At 35.7% G+C, this 17710-nt stretch overlaps 2 protein-coding genes across 2 annotated transcripts; both read left to right on the top strand.

The window, feature by feature from the left end:
• The first annotated feature begins 2162 nt into the window (after positions 1-2162).
• On the top strand, positions 2163-16218 carry LOC102582388 (chromatin structure-remodeling complex protein BSH). The gene is made up of 11 exons (XM_006366866.2): positions 2163-2273; positions 2474-2542; positions 2657-2745; positions 3332-3426; positions 9259-9330; positions 9515-9562; positions 9683-9766; positions 15246-15284; positions 15412-15494; positions 15606-15668; positions 15823-16218. Exons 2-11 carry the CDS (start codon positions 2490-2492, stop codon positions 15920-15922), a joined length of 726 nt encoding a protein of 241 aa, XP_006366928.1. The 5' UTR covers positions 2163-2273; positions 2474-2489; the 3' UTR covers positions 15923-16218.
• Positions 16219-16312: 94 nt separating this feature from the next.
• Positions 16313-17457, top strand: LOC107058905 (uncharacterized). Its single transcript, XM_015305145.1, has 2 exons — positions 16313-16384; positions 16456-17457. Exon 2 carries the CDS (start codon positions 16719-16721, stop codon positions 17361-17363), a length of 645 nt encoding a protein of 214 aa, XP_015160631.1. The 5' UTR covers positions 16313-16384; positions 16456-16718; the 3' UTR covers positions 17364-17457.
• The last annotated feature ends 253 nt before the right edge of the window (positions 17458-17710 follow it).

The raw sequence follows: 17710 nt of genomic DNA, 5'->3' as shown, positions 1-17710 counted from the left end.
AAGTTTTAAAAACTATCAAAACTAACCATAAGTTTGTATTACAAGTCAATTGGATCTTTGTTGCAACAAATAACAAGTAGTGTTGATGACACTAGAGCAATGTGGTAGTTTGGAGTGAGTGCAACAAGCATCATTCCATACATCGTGAAGTAGACAAAGCACATGACTTTGTTACCCTAAGTCGATTGTTTATCATTTTTATCAACAACCATATCATCACTTTCATATTTCATCACTACTTTGGTGTTCACATAAAAAATTATGTAATACAACGCAAACAACTACTATAGAGGATGTTTGGTGTAAAATTTCAATTTTCAAAAGATCCCAAATAATGAGATTTGGCTCAAATACTAGAAAAAACTAGAGCAACTTTCACATATAGCAAACAAAAAAAATTATATTTGTATGATATAGCAAAGTTTGCATAATTGCGCCCCATAACAAACATATATATGTATAATTCGCTATATATATACAATTGAAAGCTATGTCTATTTCGCTATACATATCTACAAAAAGAAGCAATTGTGTAATTCGTTGACTCCTCTTCAGATTTGTATAATTTCGCTGGCATGCCATTTGTATAAATTGTTGTTAGCCTCTCGTTTGTATAAATCGTAGACAAAAATATTTGTATATCAAAAATCTCTCTCTCTTTCACTTTATACAAACATAAATTATACATTATACAAACATAAATTTTACATTATATTGTATAATCTGTGTTTGTATAAAACGAGAAAGAGAAAAAGGCAAAAGAGAATTGAGCAGGGGAATATTTGTATTGTATAATTATAAGTGTATAAGACGAATATATATGTATTTGCATGTGTATATACAATTTTCTCGCGCTTTATACAAACAGAAACGCAATTTATACAACTCTGTTGTATAAACGAGAAAGAGAGAAAGACAAAAGAGAACTGGGCAGGGGAATATTTTTACTGTATAATTATAAGTGTATATGACGAATATATATGTAGTTGCATGTGTATATACAATTTTCTCTCGCTTTATACAAACAGAAACACAGTTTATACAATTTTGTTGTATAAAGCGAGAGAGGCGAGCACAGAGGGAGCGAGCGAGAATTTGGAGGGAGAGAGGCGACTGACAAACGTTTGCTACGGGGCGCAATTAAATCAAACAATAACTACTCCATTTATTTTAGATTATAAGTTTGCCATTCTGTACAATTATCCCAAAAAACTAATATTTGGAAATTTGGGATATTTGCCAAAAAAATTTGCCAAATAATGGCAAATTGTATGCACAAACACTATTTGCCAAATTCCCCCCCCAAATATTATTTGGGAAATCTATGGCCAAACGGTAAAACTAGTTTTTGGAAACTTTAAAATATTTAAAAATTACCCAAAACTTTTATATTTTATAAAAAATACCCATAATTTATTATTTCCTACTAATATATATCTATAGGAATAATTTGTTACTACCTCATCCGAAAAAATTCGAGTTATAATTTGAATGATAAAATTGAGAAAAAAGAACAATTTTTAAAATAGATTGTACTTATAACGACAAGGCATGAACAATTATGAATTAGACGTGTAAATGAAAATAGTAGTTGCTTGTGTCATATTACATATTTTTTTTGCGTGAAAATCAAAATAATGATGAAATATTCAATGAACATGAACGTGATTATATGATTACTGATGAAGGTGATGAACAATCGACTAAGAGTAATAATATTATTTCGTCTCTCAGTCATCTGATCTAGAAATATAAGCTTGTCGGGAAGAGATTGTTCGTAGAATGTGAGAATATTATATAAAACAATAGTTTGTTACTACCTCCTCCGTAGGTTGTTTGAATATGCATTAATGTATTGTTCTTGTCTATATTGTTAATTTGTTGTTATTGATTGTTATCAATTATGTTATAAAGTTATTTTTAACGGATATTCATTATAAATAGATAATATAAACTTATGAGCATTAATAATAGTTTTTAGAACTTATGAATATAAATCATATTTTTTAAAATAGTCAAATATTTTTGGAGAAACTTAGGACCAAATACAGTGTGTTAACTTTGAAAAAACTTGGCCCAAATATTATTTGGCAAAAATATTGAGAACTTGGGCCGAACGCTAGCTAAAATTAAAGGTGTGAGCAACAATTTTTAACAAATTGCATATAAATATTTGATATATTAGGTTTTATATGAACGGCAGTGTGGCTACGGTTTTCTCCGGCGACGTCGTCGGCGATTTCCTTCCTCCTTCTGTCGACATCGAATTACAGGTTTTCCTTCTATATCTGATTCTTATATTCAGTTGAAAGAAAGCCCTAAATCCTTTTCCTAATGTGAAGTGTCAAAATAGTAACTGTGAATTTGCTCACAACAAGTTAAATGCATTACTATTTGCTATATTAATTCTCAATCTCAATGTTGCAATTGTTAGCTAGATTCCTTTTTGTTCAGATTTTGTTTTTGTTTTCAGATTGAAATAAGCAGTGATGAAACCCCAATCGGCATCTTCTTCACTGAAGAACCCAGTGAAGTTCAGAATGTAACCGCCTTGTTCATCTTTCTCTTCCTTTCACTTTTAATATACATACATATATGTGATGGTATAAGAATGATTCGTTTCTAATGTTTAACAAAAGTTATATCTAAATTACAGGCCAACAGCTGAGAATCTTGTTCCTATCCGTCTCGACATCGAAATTGATGGCCAAAGATTTAAAGATGCTTTTACTTGGAACCCTAATGGTAAGCTTTTATCTATTTGATTTTTTACATTTATATAATACAGCAATAAGCAAATGATTTCCTGCTTCTGCATTGTACCCTATTAAGCACCTAGCTGTTTTCTTGTACCATTATTTGATGCTTTTAGTTAGTATTTTCTCCCAATCAAGGTTCAAATCTTTTATTCTAAATATTGAATGTTACCACAGCTCACTTGTACTGTCAAAATGGAAAATTTTGGTTTTTGAAGACTTCAAAGAAAAAGTTAGCACCCTAACGGATGCTCTGGTGTGATAAAAATTGGATCTAGTATTCCTTGAACATGGCTTTATAACTGATGACCTTGGCTGAGTGCTATCTTGGAAAACAAATAGTAACGTTGTAGAGCTTATGTTATGGCAAAAGATGCTTGAAACCTATGCAAAATTTGATAACTTTTGTGCTAAATTGCTTTTTCCGATGTGATGCTTCGTATACAAAGCCATATATATTATCTCTTTAGTGAATGGTTCTGTAGGTCACTTTTAAAGAAGGGAAAATTGTAGTTTACTTAAAATCATCTTGAACTGAGTAAGCTGTTGTCCTTCTTTGAACCTCTTAATTACAGATCCTGACTCAGAGGTGGTGGTGTTTGCGAAGAGAACTGTGAAGGATTTGAAACTTCCTCCTGCTTTTGTCACTCAGATTGCTCAATCCATTCAGGTAATTATAAGAAGTCTTAAAGCCTCAATTATGAACATTTTGAATTTGAAAAAAGAATAGAGCATGTTATATGCACCATTCTGTCATCTTTCCTCCTGCTTAATGGGATAATCTGTGATTGAGTTTTTTTTGTGTGTGTGGGGGTGGTGATTAGATCTATAATGCAAGTTGTTAATTTTCTTCTGAAGATTACGTGATTCCTACTCTTCTCCTTGCTGGTTCAAATCAACCAGCCTTCTTAAAAGTCACGTGGTCTGAGATTTTGTCTTTATTTGAGATCACTGATAGTGTCTGTTCTGGAATGCTCTTTGTTTCTTCTTAAACTTCTATCTGTACATGCTGAAATCAAGAATCTCTCTCCTCTCCCGACATGCACAAATTTTGACAATCTTCAGTATCAACAAGCAATTTCTGGTCCAAATAATGTCATCACCTTCCAAAGAGATTCTCTTGCATAGAGCCTTTAAAAAAAGAGATTCTCTTGTATTGAAAGAACCTTAGGTGATTCTTTTTATCTGCCTAAGCTTTTGTTGACACAGCTACGCGGTACCTGTGTTGGTGTGAGGTAATAGGTACCGTCAGAATAGCACGCCTGGAAAACATTGTCATAAAAAAGATTATATTTCGTAGTTGATATCCTAATCCGAAATCTAGAAAATCCATCACATTGTATACATAACGTCGTGAACCTTGAAAGTTATGAAATAGACCTAAGCCTCTATTGCTAGACATGAAGGAAGCTGACTTTTGGTGATGACTTCCATGAGGGGAAATATGTTGCGTAGCTGGGAAGTCGATGCCATTTTGATGGGACCCAACATATACAGATCCACCATTGGCTGTCAAACTGGTGCCATTTGATAATTGACCAAATGAGCGCAAGGACAAGGAGCATAAAAGTACGGAGAAAAACTCAACCTGCTCCTTGCTAATAGTGAGACATTTGTGTTACTTAAAAGCCATATGAAGGATTATTTTTCTTTTAATTCTTTGGTTTCCTTTTAGAGACAGGAAATCTTATTCCTCCCTTTGAGGTGTTTGTAAGTTGCTTTAGAAGAAGCTACTCCTGAGCCGATTTACAAAGAGAATCAGGGAATCTCCGATATTGAGATCATGATGCATGCATTTTTGGAAAGTGCTAATAATTTGAGTTGCATAACAGGCTTAATTCTAAACAAAAATTGATGGAAGGTGATTGAGAGCCTAACAAGCCTGCTTCACAATAGGCCAAGCATTTTTTTATTTATATAAAGCTAGATTGAAATCGTCAGTGCCTGGAACCTTGGTTTATATACGTAGCCTCATTCATTGGGGAGAGCATTGAAGCGATCTCCTTTCTTCCTCTTGTAGTGCAATTAAATAGTACTTGATAGACACTTAAAATTTCCTATGTGGTCGCTTCTGGCTCCTTTAGTTACATTGCTAATCACTCTCAGCGTATCTATGCCATTGCACCTATTCTTTTTTTAGAGCTTGGAACTTTGATTATATGCTCATTCTCCTTCTTTGGAATGGGCATTTGAATAGATCTCCTTCTTACTCTAGTAGTACTATTAAGTACTCTATAGACCCTCAAAATTTCCTATATTACCACTTCTGGCTCCTAAATTACATTGCTAATCACTTCTAATGCATCGAAGGAGAACTGGGCTCACAAATGCTGGAAGTACTGGCTGCTACTAATTCGTCTACAAAGCCAACTCTAAATATGTAAAACATGAAAGTGACACTTGGCATCATTCAGATTTGTAGGTGGTTCACTAGCCAAACTTTCTGGTAATGATAATTCCTGAAAAATCTCCTCATCCAGGTCAAATACCATTATTAAGTTATTCACCTTCCCCTCCCTAGTTCTCCTGTATGCAGTCCAGTGGAGTTTCTCACAAACCACAAGTTGTTTCCAGAAGTACTCCACAACACCAATGTCTCGAATAAAACCATTAAATTCCTGAATTAAGTGCATATATCTCAACCTTAGGCGGTACCAAGTACCCACCGTCACCATGAGCATAGGTCATCCTCACAACCTTGTAATCTCTCGTTTTAATTGCAAAGCCAAATCCAAAGACAGACATATAAGTCCCTAGGTTGTCAAAACAAAGAGGAGGCTTTGGAATTTGGGAGGGTGAGACAGCTGTCGACTGGCTATCCTAGGGTTCCAAAGTACCAAAAGATTTCTTTACCCAAATAAATCATCTTACAAACAGAGGAATCCATTGCATATACCCACAATCCTATAATAATATCGCACTATAACACTGAAAGGGCTCCTATTCTTACTTCAGTTTCAATACCGTGTAATGCATCAGTAGGTTGAATATAATAGTTTTCCTTCCTTTGAGCTTTTGAGAAGTACCTAACTATTTTACCAGTTGGAGGTTTTGAAAGAACAGTGTGTTTGGTGTGCAGCCCTATGAATTCAGTGCTTGAAATTAGTGAGTTGCATGATTTTGATTCACACCTAAATCGGAGTAGAGATCCGGATTGGAGCCTTGAGAAGATTTGAACCATCGTTTCTTCAGGTATATAGGCTGACATTTTTCTTGGGGTATGAAATTGAAAATCTTGTTACTTTTTTTGCTTAATTTTCTATTGTTTGTGAAGAAAGGTTGGGTGGGGGAGAGGGAGCTCTTGAGAGAGAGACTCACAGGGTGTGAAGTATTGCTAGTGAAGGGAGCTTCAAAAGCAAGTTGATGGCAAAAAGTTAAGAGAATGCTCTATTTTATACCGGGTAAATAGAGCAAAGACAAGACTTTATGCCAGAAACAGTAAATGCATGCTAATCCAGAAATTTATTTACTTGCTCAAGATCTCCTCTCACATTTGGAAGGTAGGAGTGCAAGGTTTTGTGCATTGAAGCAGGTCAATCATTGCGGTTCAATCTTTTATTGACTTACTGAAGGAAAAAAGGAAGATTCCAATTAATCATTTGCCAAGTATCATCTGGTTGACCTTGGACAATCAACTACCTAAATATATAATTTTATCACTTATGGTAAGTTGTTGTTTTACAAGTTGGTAAGTAATTTGATATAGTGATGCAGTCTTAGTTGCGCGGACTCTTCACTTTTGATGACGCACCCCTGTCGGATTCTCCAAAAATACACTACATTTGGCGAATCCGACACGCACCCGTTGACATTTTTGAAGAGTCCGATCAACATAACGTGATGCTTGCTTATGTCAATGAAAGTAAGGAATTGAAATACATAAAAGTAAGGAATTGAAGTTGGACTACTTACCTTGTAGTTGAGGAATACATTTACTTCTGTTGTAAATTACCCCTAATGTTTGTGTTTTGTTTTATATATGTCCCTTGACCCTTGTTCACCTTTTGGCTCATAGGAGCCTTATATAAGCCTAAGTCTCATATATGTCCCTCCTACTAATGATTTCCTAGTGGAAAAATTGGTCTAGTTGTGTAGGTATATATTTTAACCTTTTCAATGTTTAGGAGCATGCTTCAAATTATTGTAGAGGGTATATATAACTAATTTGTTAGTTAGGGGTAATCTTTGTTTTGTTTCTGTAGCTCCAATGTGGCAAATGTCAGAGCTAAGCTACATAACCCTTTGATTGAGGGGCCAAATATGAGACAAAATTAATGTTGTGGGGGCTTTTATGGAACAAAAGCTAAGCGAAGGATGCCCCCAAGACCTAGCTCAAGTGGCAAAAGGTGGAGGATTTGTGGCTTAGGTCGCAGGTTCAAGCCCCACACCATGCAAAGCGAAGCCCGGTATTTAAGTGGAGAAGGGTAGAGGGGCGGGCCCATTATCCACCGAGTTTAGAAGGCTGTGATTGGTCCAAAGGGCGGGTCACAGACGGATTTCTCGGTTATCAAAAAAAAAAAAAAAGCTAAGCGAAGGACAAATGTAAGACAAATTGAATACTTCAGGTGGTTAATTTGAACTTTCCTCTTTATTTGCATGGCAAAGTTATTGGCCCTCTTGGTTTAACTCTCCCCTTGCAAAAAGAGCCAACCACCGGGGTGTATAAAAACAAGAAGTTTACTGCCAATTAGCCAATTTAATCATTTAACCATGCTTAGCCACGAAAAGTTACCTTGGGAAGAAAAGATTGTTTTCAATGGGTATGGTTGGAATTCATCGAAAACACATAGACGAGGCAATATACAAATTTAAAGGAAGATCAGAGGTGGTTTGGAATCAAACATCATAGTTGAAAAGTTTCGACTTATGTATCTCACCCACAGGTATACATGGATATATAGGGGATACACAGGAGCTACTCATTTGATACATATGGTCATATGGGATACACAATTGATTCACAGAGGGATACACAAGAGATACATATCTCATCTTCTTCTATATTCCTCTTCTACTTCGAAATAGGCTCAAATTTTAATTCAAATCTCCACTAATCGTCCCAAAAATGAGATTCAAACTCCCTGAGATGTACCAAATCTAGTCCAACAGCCACTCGAAACAAATTCCAATTTTGGAAATTTAAATTTTCAAAATCAAGCTTAAGCAAGTTTTAATGGCCAACATAGAGTTCATCTCATCTTCTTCACTTTCCAAGCAACCAATCTATGTCCTATGTTCAAAAGTAACTCCAAAAGCCGTACCCTATCTATTCCAACAACACCTTTCCAAAACAAAATTCAATTTCGGAAAATCAAATTTCCTTGCTAAATACTCAGGAGATAGGATGGCCATGGAGAATGATTTGGAAGACCAAAGTGCCTTATAAGGTAAACTACTTTACATGGTTACTGACAAAGGAAGCAGTCCTCACTCATGAAAACCTCAACAAGAGGAAACACAGCCTATGCTCTAGATGCTATCTATGTGAAGAACAAATAGAGACAGTCAACCATCTCTTTTTGCATTGTAAATGGACAGACCAACTGTGGCAAACGTTCTTACACAAGAGGAAGATCAGGTGGGTGAAACTTGGGAGAATCAAAGAAGTGCTAAAAAGTTGGAACAATGATGGAAATGCAGGAAGAAAAGAGGAGAGATGGAAGATGGTTCCCGCATGAATCTGGTGGACCATATGGAAGGAGAGAAATCAGAGACATTTTGAAGGCAAAAGAGCAACATACAGAAGATCAAGACAGACTGCTTAGGCCTTTACTATGTTTGGTGTAAACAAGTAGCTATAGACAACATTGGAAATGTTTTAATGCAATTGACTGGTTGTAATTAGAATTATTAGGATTTTGTAAAGAGAATTTTGTGATAGGGGACTACACGTTGTTGTAGTACACCTGTGGCTATATAGAAGTAAAGTTTACCATTCTCAAAAAAAAAATAAAAAATTTCCTTGCTAAACTTAGTCAATGTTGTGGCACTGTTATGCATAATCAATAGTATATATCCCAATTCTGGAGTCTAGGGTTTAGGTTGTGCGGGACTAAGATAGAGTACTTGGAGTGCAAGTTGAGTGACGTAACTCACTAGGCAGATCTGGATAAATGACCAAAAGGCTGTTCATAAGATGTTAACGTTAGTCTTTACAAAACACTAAATTTTGGAGAAACCTCAACTGTATTCTTCCATTGATGTAGGAACTTTCATCTAGACTCACTTGTGGCATAGTATGTAGGTCCTCTGGCTATAAATATGATTCAACAATATTTTCCCTTATGTCCTTTGGCTATAAAGTTTTATTTTCTGGCTGTTTCCTGTTTACCAATCTTTAAAAAATCCCTTCATAACTGCTATTCCTTTTTCTGGATAACAAATTGGTATTGCTCTAGTATCTGGTGATCTCTGTTGTAAAATGGCTGCTTAGGGTACATGCTTCTTTTTCTGTTGTTTCCTGCAACTTATCTTATTGGCTTCTCCACTTCCAATTTTGTAGTCACAGTTGACAGAATTTCGGTCATACGAAGGACAAGATATGCATACTGGCGAGAAAGTTGTTCCTATCAAGGTTTGTCACATTTGTTTTTTGTTGATATTGATGACATTAAGTTGAAAGATTATTCATCCTAAAAGAAAATTACTGTGAAAGAGACCTATCTTACTGACTTTGGTGGTCTCAACTGCCGAGGGTTCATCATTAGAATTAGGTACTTGTATTTATCTATTTCCCTTTCTTTTCCGGGATCATCCAGCTTGATCTCCGAGTAAATCACACAGTTATCAAGGACCACTTTTTCTGGGTAAGTTGTTGGATGTCTCATTCTTCATCTATCTTGCTTTGGTAAGAACTGTGATCAAATTAGCAACTACTCTGCCTCATTTGTTGCTAACTAATACAAAGAGAAATAAAATAATTTCAGGACATGAACAATTTTGAGAGTGATCCTGAAGAATTTGCACGAACATTTTGTGAAGATATGAAAATTGAAGACCCAGAAGTTGGAGTAAGCTCTATTTATTTCCTTTCTGTTGGTTGAGAATAAAAATAGTGTTTGTGTTTCCATCCCATAAAATTATCATTTGTTATTGCATATTCTTGTGATGTTCATCATACTGATATACTTCTAAGTTATGGGGTGATGAAGTTAAGGGGGTGCCCTTCTATACTTCTTTTTCTTCCCATTCCTGTTTGATTCTTTTTTGCGGTTAATTAGAGTGTATATCAGCTAGCTGGCGACAATTGTGGTACCAAAAAATTAGCCCTGTGCTCCCAAGATTCAATGTTCAAATTCCAAAATACTTCCACATCTTTGATGCAAAACTGAATATTTTGGGTTCAATATTTTGCAACTTGGGCAGATAAAAATAACCTATGTAACAACCCTTTTAGGTATACCCTCAATTTATGAAATCTTAGTAGAGATGCTGACCTCAATTGGCACAACATCATTCTCATCATTCGCTAAGCCATCCATACATGTTATGACAACTTTACTAACTGTATTTTCCAAAGTTACAATGTTCATTATCTAGCCATACTTTTAATTACTCCACTTCCAATTGTCAAACCACTCCAGATATTGCCTATACCACAAAAGTACTATTCCCGTTAATGGGGTAACTAACCTGAAAAAGATAACACATTCATGAAGTCCTTCAAACCATTGTTAAAACTCATCATTCGAATATCCTCAAAATGTATCATCGAGCCATCACCTTACATTAACCCTTTCAAATCGTTGAACATTCTGAATTTGATTGCGCATCTTTTTCATAAGTCTATCACTTCTGAACCAAATCTAACCTCCAATCCATACACTACACCAACTACTCGCATGAGGACTACGCACGAGTCATCACATAAGTGGAGAGAGAATGGAATGAAGCGATAAATATCAGAACGGACAAAGGATGCACAATAGAGATTCAAGAAGTGAAGATTTTTCCTAAAAGTCACTGTAGCCTCTCGAAGATAAGTACATACGTCTCCGTACCGATCCTCGACTCTATTTCAACTCGGCTTGTATACACGTAAGACCTATGAACCTGGGGCTCTGATATCATTTGTCACGACCCAAAAATGGACGTGATGACACTCGATAAGTCAGCCTAAAACCCAAATATCACAAACTATGCGGAAGTAAGACATTGAAATCTCAAAATATCTTAAGTACGGATAACTAAGTCAACTTAATAAAACCCCCACAACCTGGTTGTCACGTGTACAAACCTTTAATGTGTTATAATTGATTCAAAGAAAAAAAATGCAAGTCTCAAATGACATTGTTTATAGAATAGAGCAAGATCATAAATAGTTGAAAGAAGGTCCGCTGAGATGACAAATCTTCATAGGAAGCCTCGAAAAAAGAAGAGAATAGAAAGTATCACAAAGATCCGGGCTCGTAACCTACAAAAATGTAGAAGTAAGGGGTGAGTACCAAACCACACGGTACTCAACAAGTAAATTTCTAAACACAAGCTAAAGGAATAGAATCCGGGTACTCTTTACCACCCCAACAGAACCTCCACAACTACAACCTGCATAAAATCAGTCCAACCTAACAGTTCACTATTTACATATAAATAGCTCACCAGCTCAACAACAACACTTCAACAATTACATATCCTCAACAACAAACTCAATATTCATCAATCACAAGTTCCACATTAAGGCACTCACAAGATCAGCAACACACAAGATCAAGTTCACCAATGTTAAATATGTGCAATGCAATGAAATGCAATGTCAAGTATAATGATGCATGTCTAACCTATACACACCCGCTGTCTCTCAGTTCGGGATCCATAGGGGACATATTTGTCCATGCATCCATCGCAGCGTGCGACACTTCCCTCGATAATAGAAACCGTCGCGGCGTGTGACACGTCCCTCGAAATATAGTATCTGTCGCGGCGCACGACATGTCCCTCAAAATGGTACATCCTTTTTAATTTCTTATTCTCCCTCAATTCACATAACACTTATTACAATCATGTCTCAAAACCAATGCAAATGACATGTTCATACCAATAACGAGAAGATGACCATTTTTCATAACAATACACAATTCACAACAACACAATCGTGATACAACATCAACAATTAATCAATAAGCCTTTCAAATCATTCTCAACACATCGCACACCAATAATTAATCACATTGCCTTTTACTACACCTTTTTCATCATTAGAATTATTCTATATGGACAAGTCAAACCATCACCTAGTCCCATTACATCCCAACACATACCACAAGGAAATACACGATTCTATACACTTAACAAGGGTTTAGAAATTCACTTGCCTCAAATAATCGAGCAATTACTTCGGGACTTGAGTCTTCCCCTTTCATAAAGCTTCAAAGTGCTTTCAAATCTATCAAATACATAATCCTCATAGGAATACGAATCTAATGACACCCATATCACTATATTTAGTTTCAGCTCAAAAAATGGGTCAAAAAGTCACCCCGAGCCACCAAATTCGAATTTGAAATTTTCTTTCAGATTATGTTTATCCATGATAAAATAAACTCGCATTCAAAATTTCAGCTAAAACATATTGTTATTCGACCCCCAAATCAAGATTTTGTTCTAAGAACCCTGGAATTATATTTTCTTAAATAAGTATAAATTATACATGTTTCTACCCTAAAAATCTGTTCATAATCACATAAAAATTTAATAGAAAGGATAAGAATCATTACATTAACACTTTGGGATAAAAATCCCAATTTTCTCCTCCCTTTTCCTTTTTTTTTCTCCCTTCCTTTTCTTTTCTTCTTCTGCGTATTTTTTTTTTCCTCTGTAGCGACGCTTCTGTTTCTACGGACGATTGCTGCACTTCATCCTTTGTCCGTAGAAACAGAGGAAAAAAAATACGTAGAAGAAGAAAAGAAAAGAAAGGAAGAAAATGAAAAAGGAGGAGAAAAATTGGGATTTTTATCCCAAAGTGTTAAGGTAATGATTCTTGTCCTTTCTATTAAATTTTTATGTGATTATGAGCAGATTTTTAGGGTAGAAACGTGTATAATTTATAATGATTTAAGAAAATATAGGTCTAAGGTTCTTAGAACAAAGTCTTTATTTGGGGGTCGAATAACGATCCGTTTTAGCTGAAATTTTGCATGCAAGTTTATTTTATCATGGGTAAACATAATCTGAAAGAAAATTTCAAATTCGAATTTGGTGGCTCGGGATGACTTTTTGACCCAATTTTTGAGCCGAAACTAAAAATATAGTAATATGGTGTCATTAGATTTGTATTCTTTTGAGTATTATGTATTTGATAGATTGGAAACACCTTTGAAGCTTTATGAAAGGGGAAGACTCAAGTCCCAAAGTAATTGCTCGATTATTTGAGGCAAGTGGATTTCTAAAACCCTTGTTAAGTGTATAGAATTGTGTATTTCCTTGTGGTATGTGTTGGGATGTAATAGGACTTGGTGATGGTTTGATTTGTCCATATTGAATATCTCTAATGATGAAAAAGTGGTAATAAAATGCAATGTGATCCTTTGTCAAAAAAAATAAATGCAATGTGATTAATTATTGGTGTGTGAAGTGTTGAGAATGGTTTGAAAGGCTTATTGATTAATTGTTGATGTTGTATAATGATTGTGTTGTTGTGCATTGTTATGAAAATGATCATCTCCTCATTATTTGTGTGAACATGTCATATGGTTGTTATAAGTGTTATGTGAATTGAGGAAGAATAACAAATTAAAGAGGATGTACCATTTCGAGGGACGTGTCGTGCGCCGCAACGAATTTTATTATCGAGGGTCGTGTTGCACGCCGCGACGGATGCATGTACAGATATGGGTCCCAGACTGAGAGACAGCGGGTGTGTATCGTTAGGTCAGACATGCATCACTATACTTGACATTGCATTGCACATCTTTATCATTGGTGATCTTGTGAGTGCCTTTCTGTGGAACTTGTGATTGATGAATAATGAATTTGTTGTTGAGGATATGTAATTGTTAAAATGTTGCTGGTGAGCTATGTAAATTGTGAACTGTTAGGTTGGACTGGTTTTATGCAGGTTCGGTTGGGGTGGCAAGGAGTACTCGTATTCTATTCCCTTAGCTTGTGTTTAGAAGTTTACTTGCTGAGTACCGTGTGGTTTGGTACTCACCACTTGCTTCTACATTTTTTGTAGGTTACGTGCCCGGATCTTTGTGATATTTTCTATTCTCTTTTTTTTCCGAGGTTTCCTATGGAGATTTGTGAGGTAGTTGTTTGTCATCTCAACGGACATTCTTTCTCCTATTTATGATCTTGTTTTATTCTAGAAACAATGTCATTTGAGACTTGTATTTTTTTTTCTTTGAATCAATTATAACACATTAAAGGCTTGTACACGTGACAACCAGGTTTTGAGGGTTTTATTAAGTTGACTTAGTTATCTGCACTTGTGATATTTTGAGATTTCAATATGTCTTACTTCCACATAGTTTGTGATATTTGGGTTTTAGGCTGACTTGTCGAGTGCCATCAGATCCATTTTTGGGTCGTGACAACCTCCCTCCTATTTTGCTACAACTAGGAAAAGATCTTTCTGTAATTTGTAAATGGGGGAGGATTGATGAAGGAATCATAAAATTAAAATGCCATTAGGTCTCATTTCTTGATAGTCTCATGAGGGAAATTCTAGGAAAATGCACAGTTCCTTAATCAAGAAAGTGACCTAGTTTTCTTCAATGTTGAATTTATTTGACAAAAATATGCTGTCAAATAATTTCAACTTTGTTAGACCATTGACAGAGCTATGAGAATACGAGGAGTTAGTTACCTACTTTTTATATTTTGTTAGTTAAAGTTTGAATAGCCCTATAATTGGAACTGGACGAACAAACACATACAACTAAGAGCTTGTGTTACAATCATGCATTAGGGATGTTAAAACCTCTCGATATTGTAGGCCTTTGTATTTATGTGTTAAAAGATTTCTATATATGTTCATGTATAAGTAAACTCTCGACATATAATAGTTCCAAATCGAATCTCATTAGAAAGAGGATCTTTTGTCTCGTGGTAGCCTGCTCCAGTCCCCTTAAGAAACATTCGTTATTAGGTTAACCATAGAGAGGGAGGGCAGATCTTTTGATTATTTCATGTTTTCAAAGAGTTGAACAACGGGGTTTTAATGTTTTCAAAGATTTGAACAATGAAAGTAGATGGTGAGTGCCTGATTCTTACGTATTTAAATGAGATTTTGTCCCAACATTATCCCATCAAGAGACACATTTTTCTGTAGTTGTGGCTTCTTGGACAGCACTAAATTGTAGTTTTGTGTTACTTTCTCACTTTTTACTCCTAGAAAACAATCATGGGTAATTACTTTATTTAATTACGTAGTGCTTTACTTGCATCCTAAACAATCTGTTCAACTATGTGAGACTGTCATTTTTCAGTATCCTTTTTATTTTAAAAAACTGGGTATACTTTCTTCTTGATAGTTGTCTCCTTTTTTTGTAGCCTGCAATTGCCATAGCAATTAGAGAACAACTTTATGAGGTGAGAATATATCATTCATTTGGCGTACATGACCTAATTGTTTCTACCTGGATTCCAACTATGTGTTCATAGTTGAAGGCCAGCCACTTCAAGGTCTTTTGACTATCTTGGGCATTTAACTTTTCAGATTGCAAAGCAAAGTGTTGCATCCGCGAGAGAAAGCAGGGCTAATAAGAAAGGACGCAGAGGAATGGAACATCCCTCTGCCAGGTTTGTGTCATTGAGCTATGCTTTTTATGTTGATCTTGGTTGATCAAATCACAGATCTTCCTTTACATTATCCTCGGTACATCTGTTTCCTCATAATTATCTTTTTGACAGTAAAGTAGGTTTGCCTGCATTGGACCTGGGGAAGCTATTCAGCATAAAATCAAGTGTCGTCCGGTACCACTCTTGCTTTTTCTTAATATTCTTTCATTCAATAAAAAATAAAAGCCAAATCGAAACTAGGATTTTTTAATCTGTATTTCAATTCAATCATATCTCATCAGCAAGTCCAGTTTTGGAATTCATACATTTCAAATGTGACTGTTCTCAGGAAGAAGAGGGACGCTGATGCATATGAACCAATTGTCGATCACCTGTCAAATGAAGAGGTGGATGCCCTCGAGGCTAAGGAAGAGAGGCTTACTCGGTGATGCAGACAATGTCTGTTGGAATGGATACCAGCAGTGTAAAGGAGAACTTGTTTAAAGTTTTAGAATGATCCTAGTCATAGTATAGCCAAAATCCCGTGTTGTAGATAATGTTCAGATTTTTGCATTGATCTGGAGATCACAGTTACTTCTGTTTGTCAAAAGAAAATATGGAACAGCACTTCTGTGCTAATCTATTAATAGTTGTTTCTCTACTTGTATGGTTTTGTTGGATTACAAAATATGGAAATGGACTGGGTTAAGGCTGGGACAGCTGCGTGCTGTACCATCCTCATTTCTAAGTCTGTTGGCTAAAGTTCCCATAGCTACTTGATAGTGGTATCATAGTCTTTCATTAATCTCAAATGGATTTGTGAGTTTTCGTTTAAGCTCCTGATCCACACTCTAGTTAGGCCTGATAGAATTCTACCGACATGGCTGCCAGCCAGCCTCCTTCTAGTGCTGGTCAGGCCCTGCCTCTCTCTTATGATATTTCTTTTCTCTTACTTTAACAGCCTAACAGATTCAGTATGTAGGAGGAGTGCCCAGAATCACCTGGACGGAAGAGGAAGTAGACAGAATGAATGTGATTGAGAATCTACAGTATGCGATTATTGGCAAATTTTCATATGGTTGGCCTGACCTCGATGATTTGAGAATGCAAATACCTAAACAGTTGAAGATCATTGGTGATTGTAGTATTGGTTTATTAAGGAATAGACACATTAATTTGATTAAACAGCATGGATGATTTTGTTAATATCATGTCTAAGAATGCTTGTTACATTGTTAGCTAAAGATGGTTATGCACATCTTCTATGTGAAAGAAGCTTTATTTTCACTAGCTTCAGTTGTGGGCAAACCACTATATCTGGACATGGCAACAATTAATAAGACGCGTCCCAGTTGTGCAAGAGTGAAAGTTCAAGTGAACCTTATGACTAACCTTCCCAAGCGGGTGGAAATAGAGGTCATAAACCCTGAAACGAAGAACACAAGGATTGAGAAGATCAAGATTCAATATGATTTCTTGCCTAAATATTGTCATACGTGCAAGTTAGAAGGTCATAATGAAGAAGAATGTAGATCACTTCGTCCTGAATTAAAGCATGACAAAATTCAAGAGGGTCAAGAGAAAGGCGAGATTCCTCGGCAGCAAATACATGGAAGAAACTTCCAATACAACAGAAGATATAAGAGATTTGTCAAAAGATGGTGCTCAACTCAGAAAGTATTCATAATGGAAAAAACTGGACATAATCATATTGTTCCTAAAGCAACTCCTAATGGCAATGAGGGGGTGGGGACTTGTAAAGCATTTTGCAGTTTGGCAGATGAGGAGCAACATGATCACATCAACGCTGAAAATTCAAGTCAAGCAACAATGAAGAGTACAGACGATGAGGGGATACAACGACTTTCAGTTGTGCTACATATGCAGTAGTAGTTAAAGGTCAGGACAAATATGATTGCAGTCAACAAGATAACAAAAATGCCAGCAGCATACAAGAAAATAATAAGGATAACCTATGTGCGTATCTAGAGGGGGTTCCGTGGGTTCACGTGAACCCATGCTCCCCTCTCTAGATTATATATAGTAGTGTTATATTTTTTTAAAAATACTTAAATATAGATGTGTGAACGCATGTTCAAAGTATCATATAATTCTATATTGTTTTTTTTAGTAACGCCTCTCCAAGTGCTTATCGGTAACACTTTTGACGTTTCAAGTAAGTTTTCTTTATTTTTTTGCTTTAATCTTTCAAAGTTCAAGAGTGTTACATTGAAAAT

This window comes from Solanum tuberosum, unplaced genomic scaffold, assembly GCF_000226075.1.
Source record: "Solanum tuberosum cultivar DM 1-3 516 R44 unplaced genomic scaffold, SolTub_3.0 scf00693, whole genome shotgun sequence".
Classification (NCBI taxonomy): domain Eukaryota; kingdom Viridiplantae; phylum Streptophyta; class Magnoliopsida; order Solanales; family Solanaceae; genus Solanum; species Solanum tuberosum.
Note: the sequence above shows the minus strand (reverse complement) of the source record. Positions and strands in the feature narration are given on the sequence as shown.

Excerpts from the sequence above, each read along its gene's own strand:
- LOC102582388 (XM_006366866.2), top strand. The coding sequence starts at position 2,490 with ATGAAACCCCAATCGGCATCTTCTTCACTGAAGAACCCAGTGAAGTTC. Across the intron at positions 2,746-3,331 it reads TTTTACTTGGAACCCTAATG|ATCCTGACTCAGAGGTGGTG; the intron begins GTAAGCTTTTAT and ends TCTTAATTACAG. Across the intron at positions 9,331-9,514 it reads AGAAAGTTGTTCCTATCAAG|CTTGATCTCCGAGTAAATCA; the intron begins GTTTGTCACATT and ends GGGATCATCCAG.
- LOC107058905 (XM_015305145.1), top strand. The coding sequence starts at position 16,719 with ATGGTTATGCACATCTTCTATGTGAAAGAAGCTTTATTTTCACTAGCT.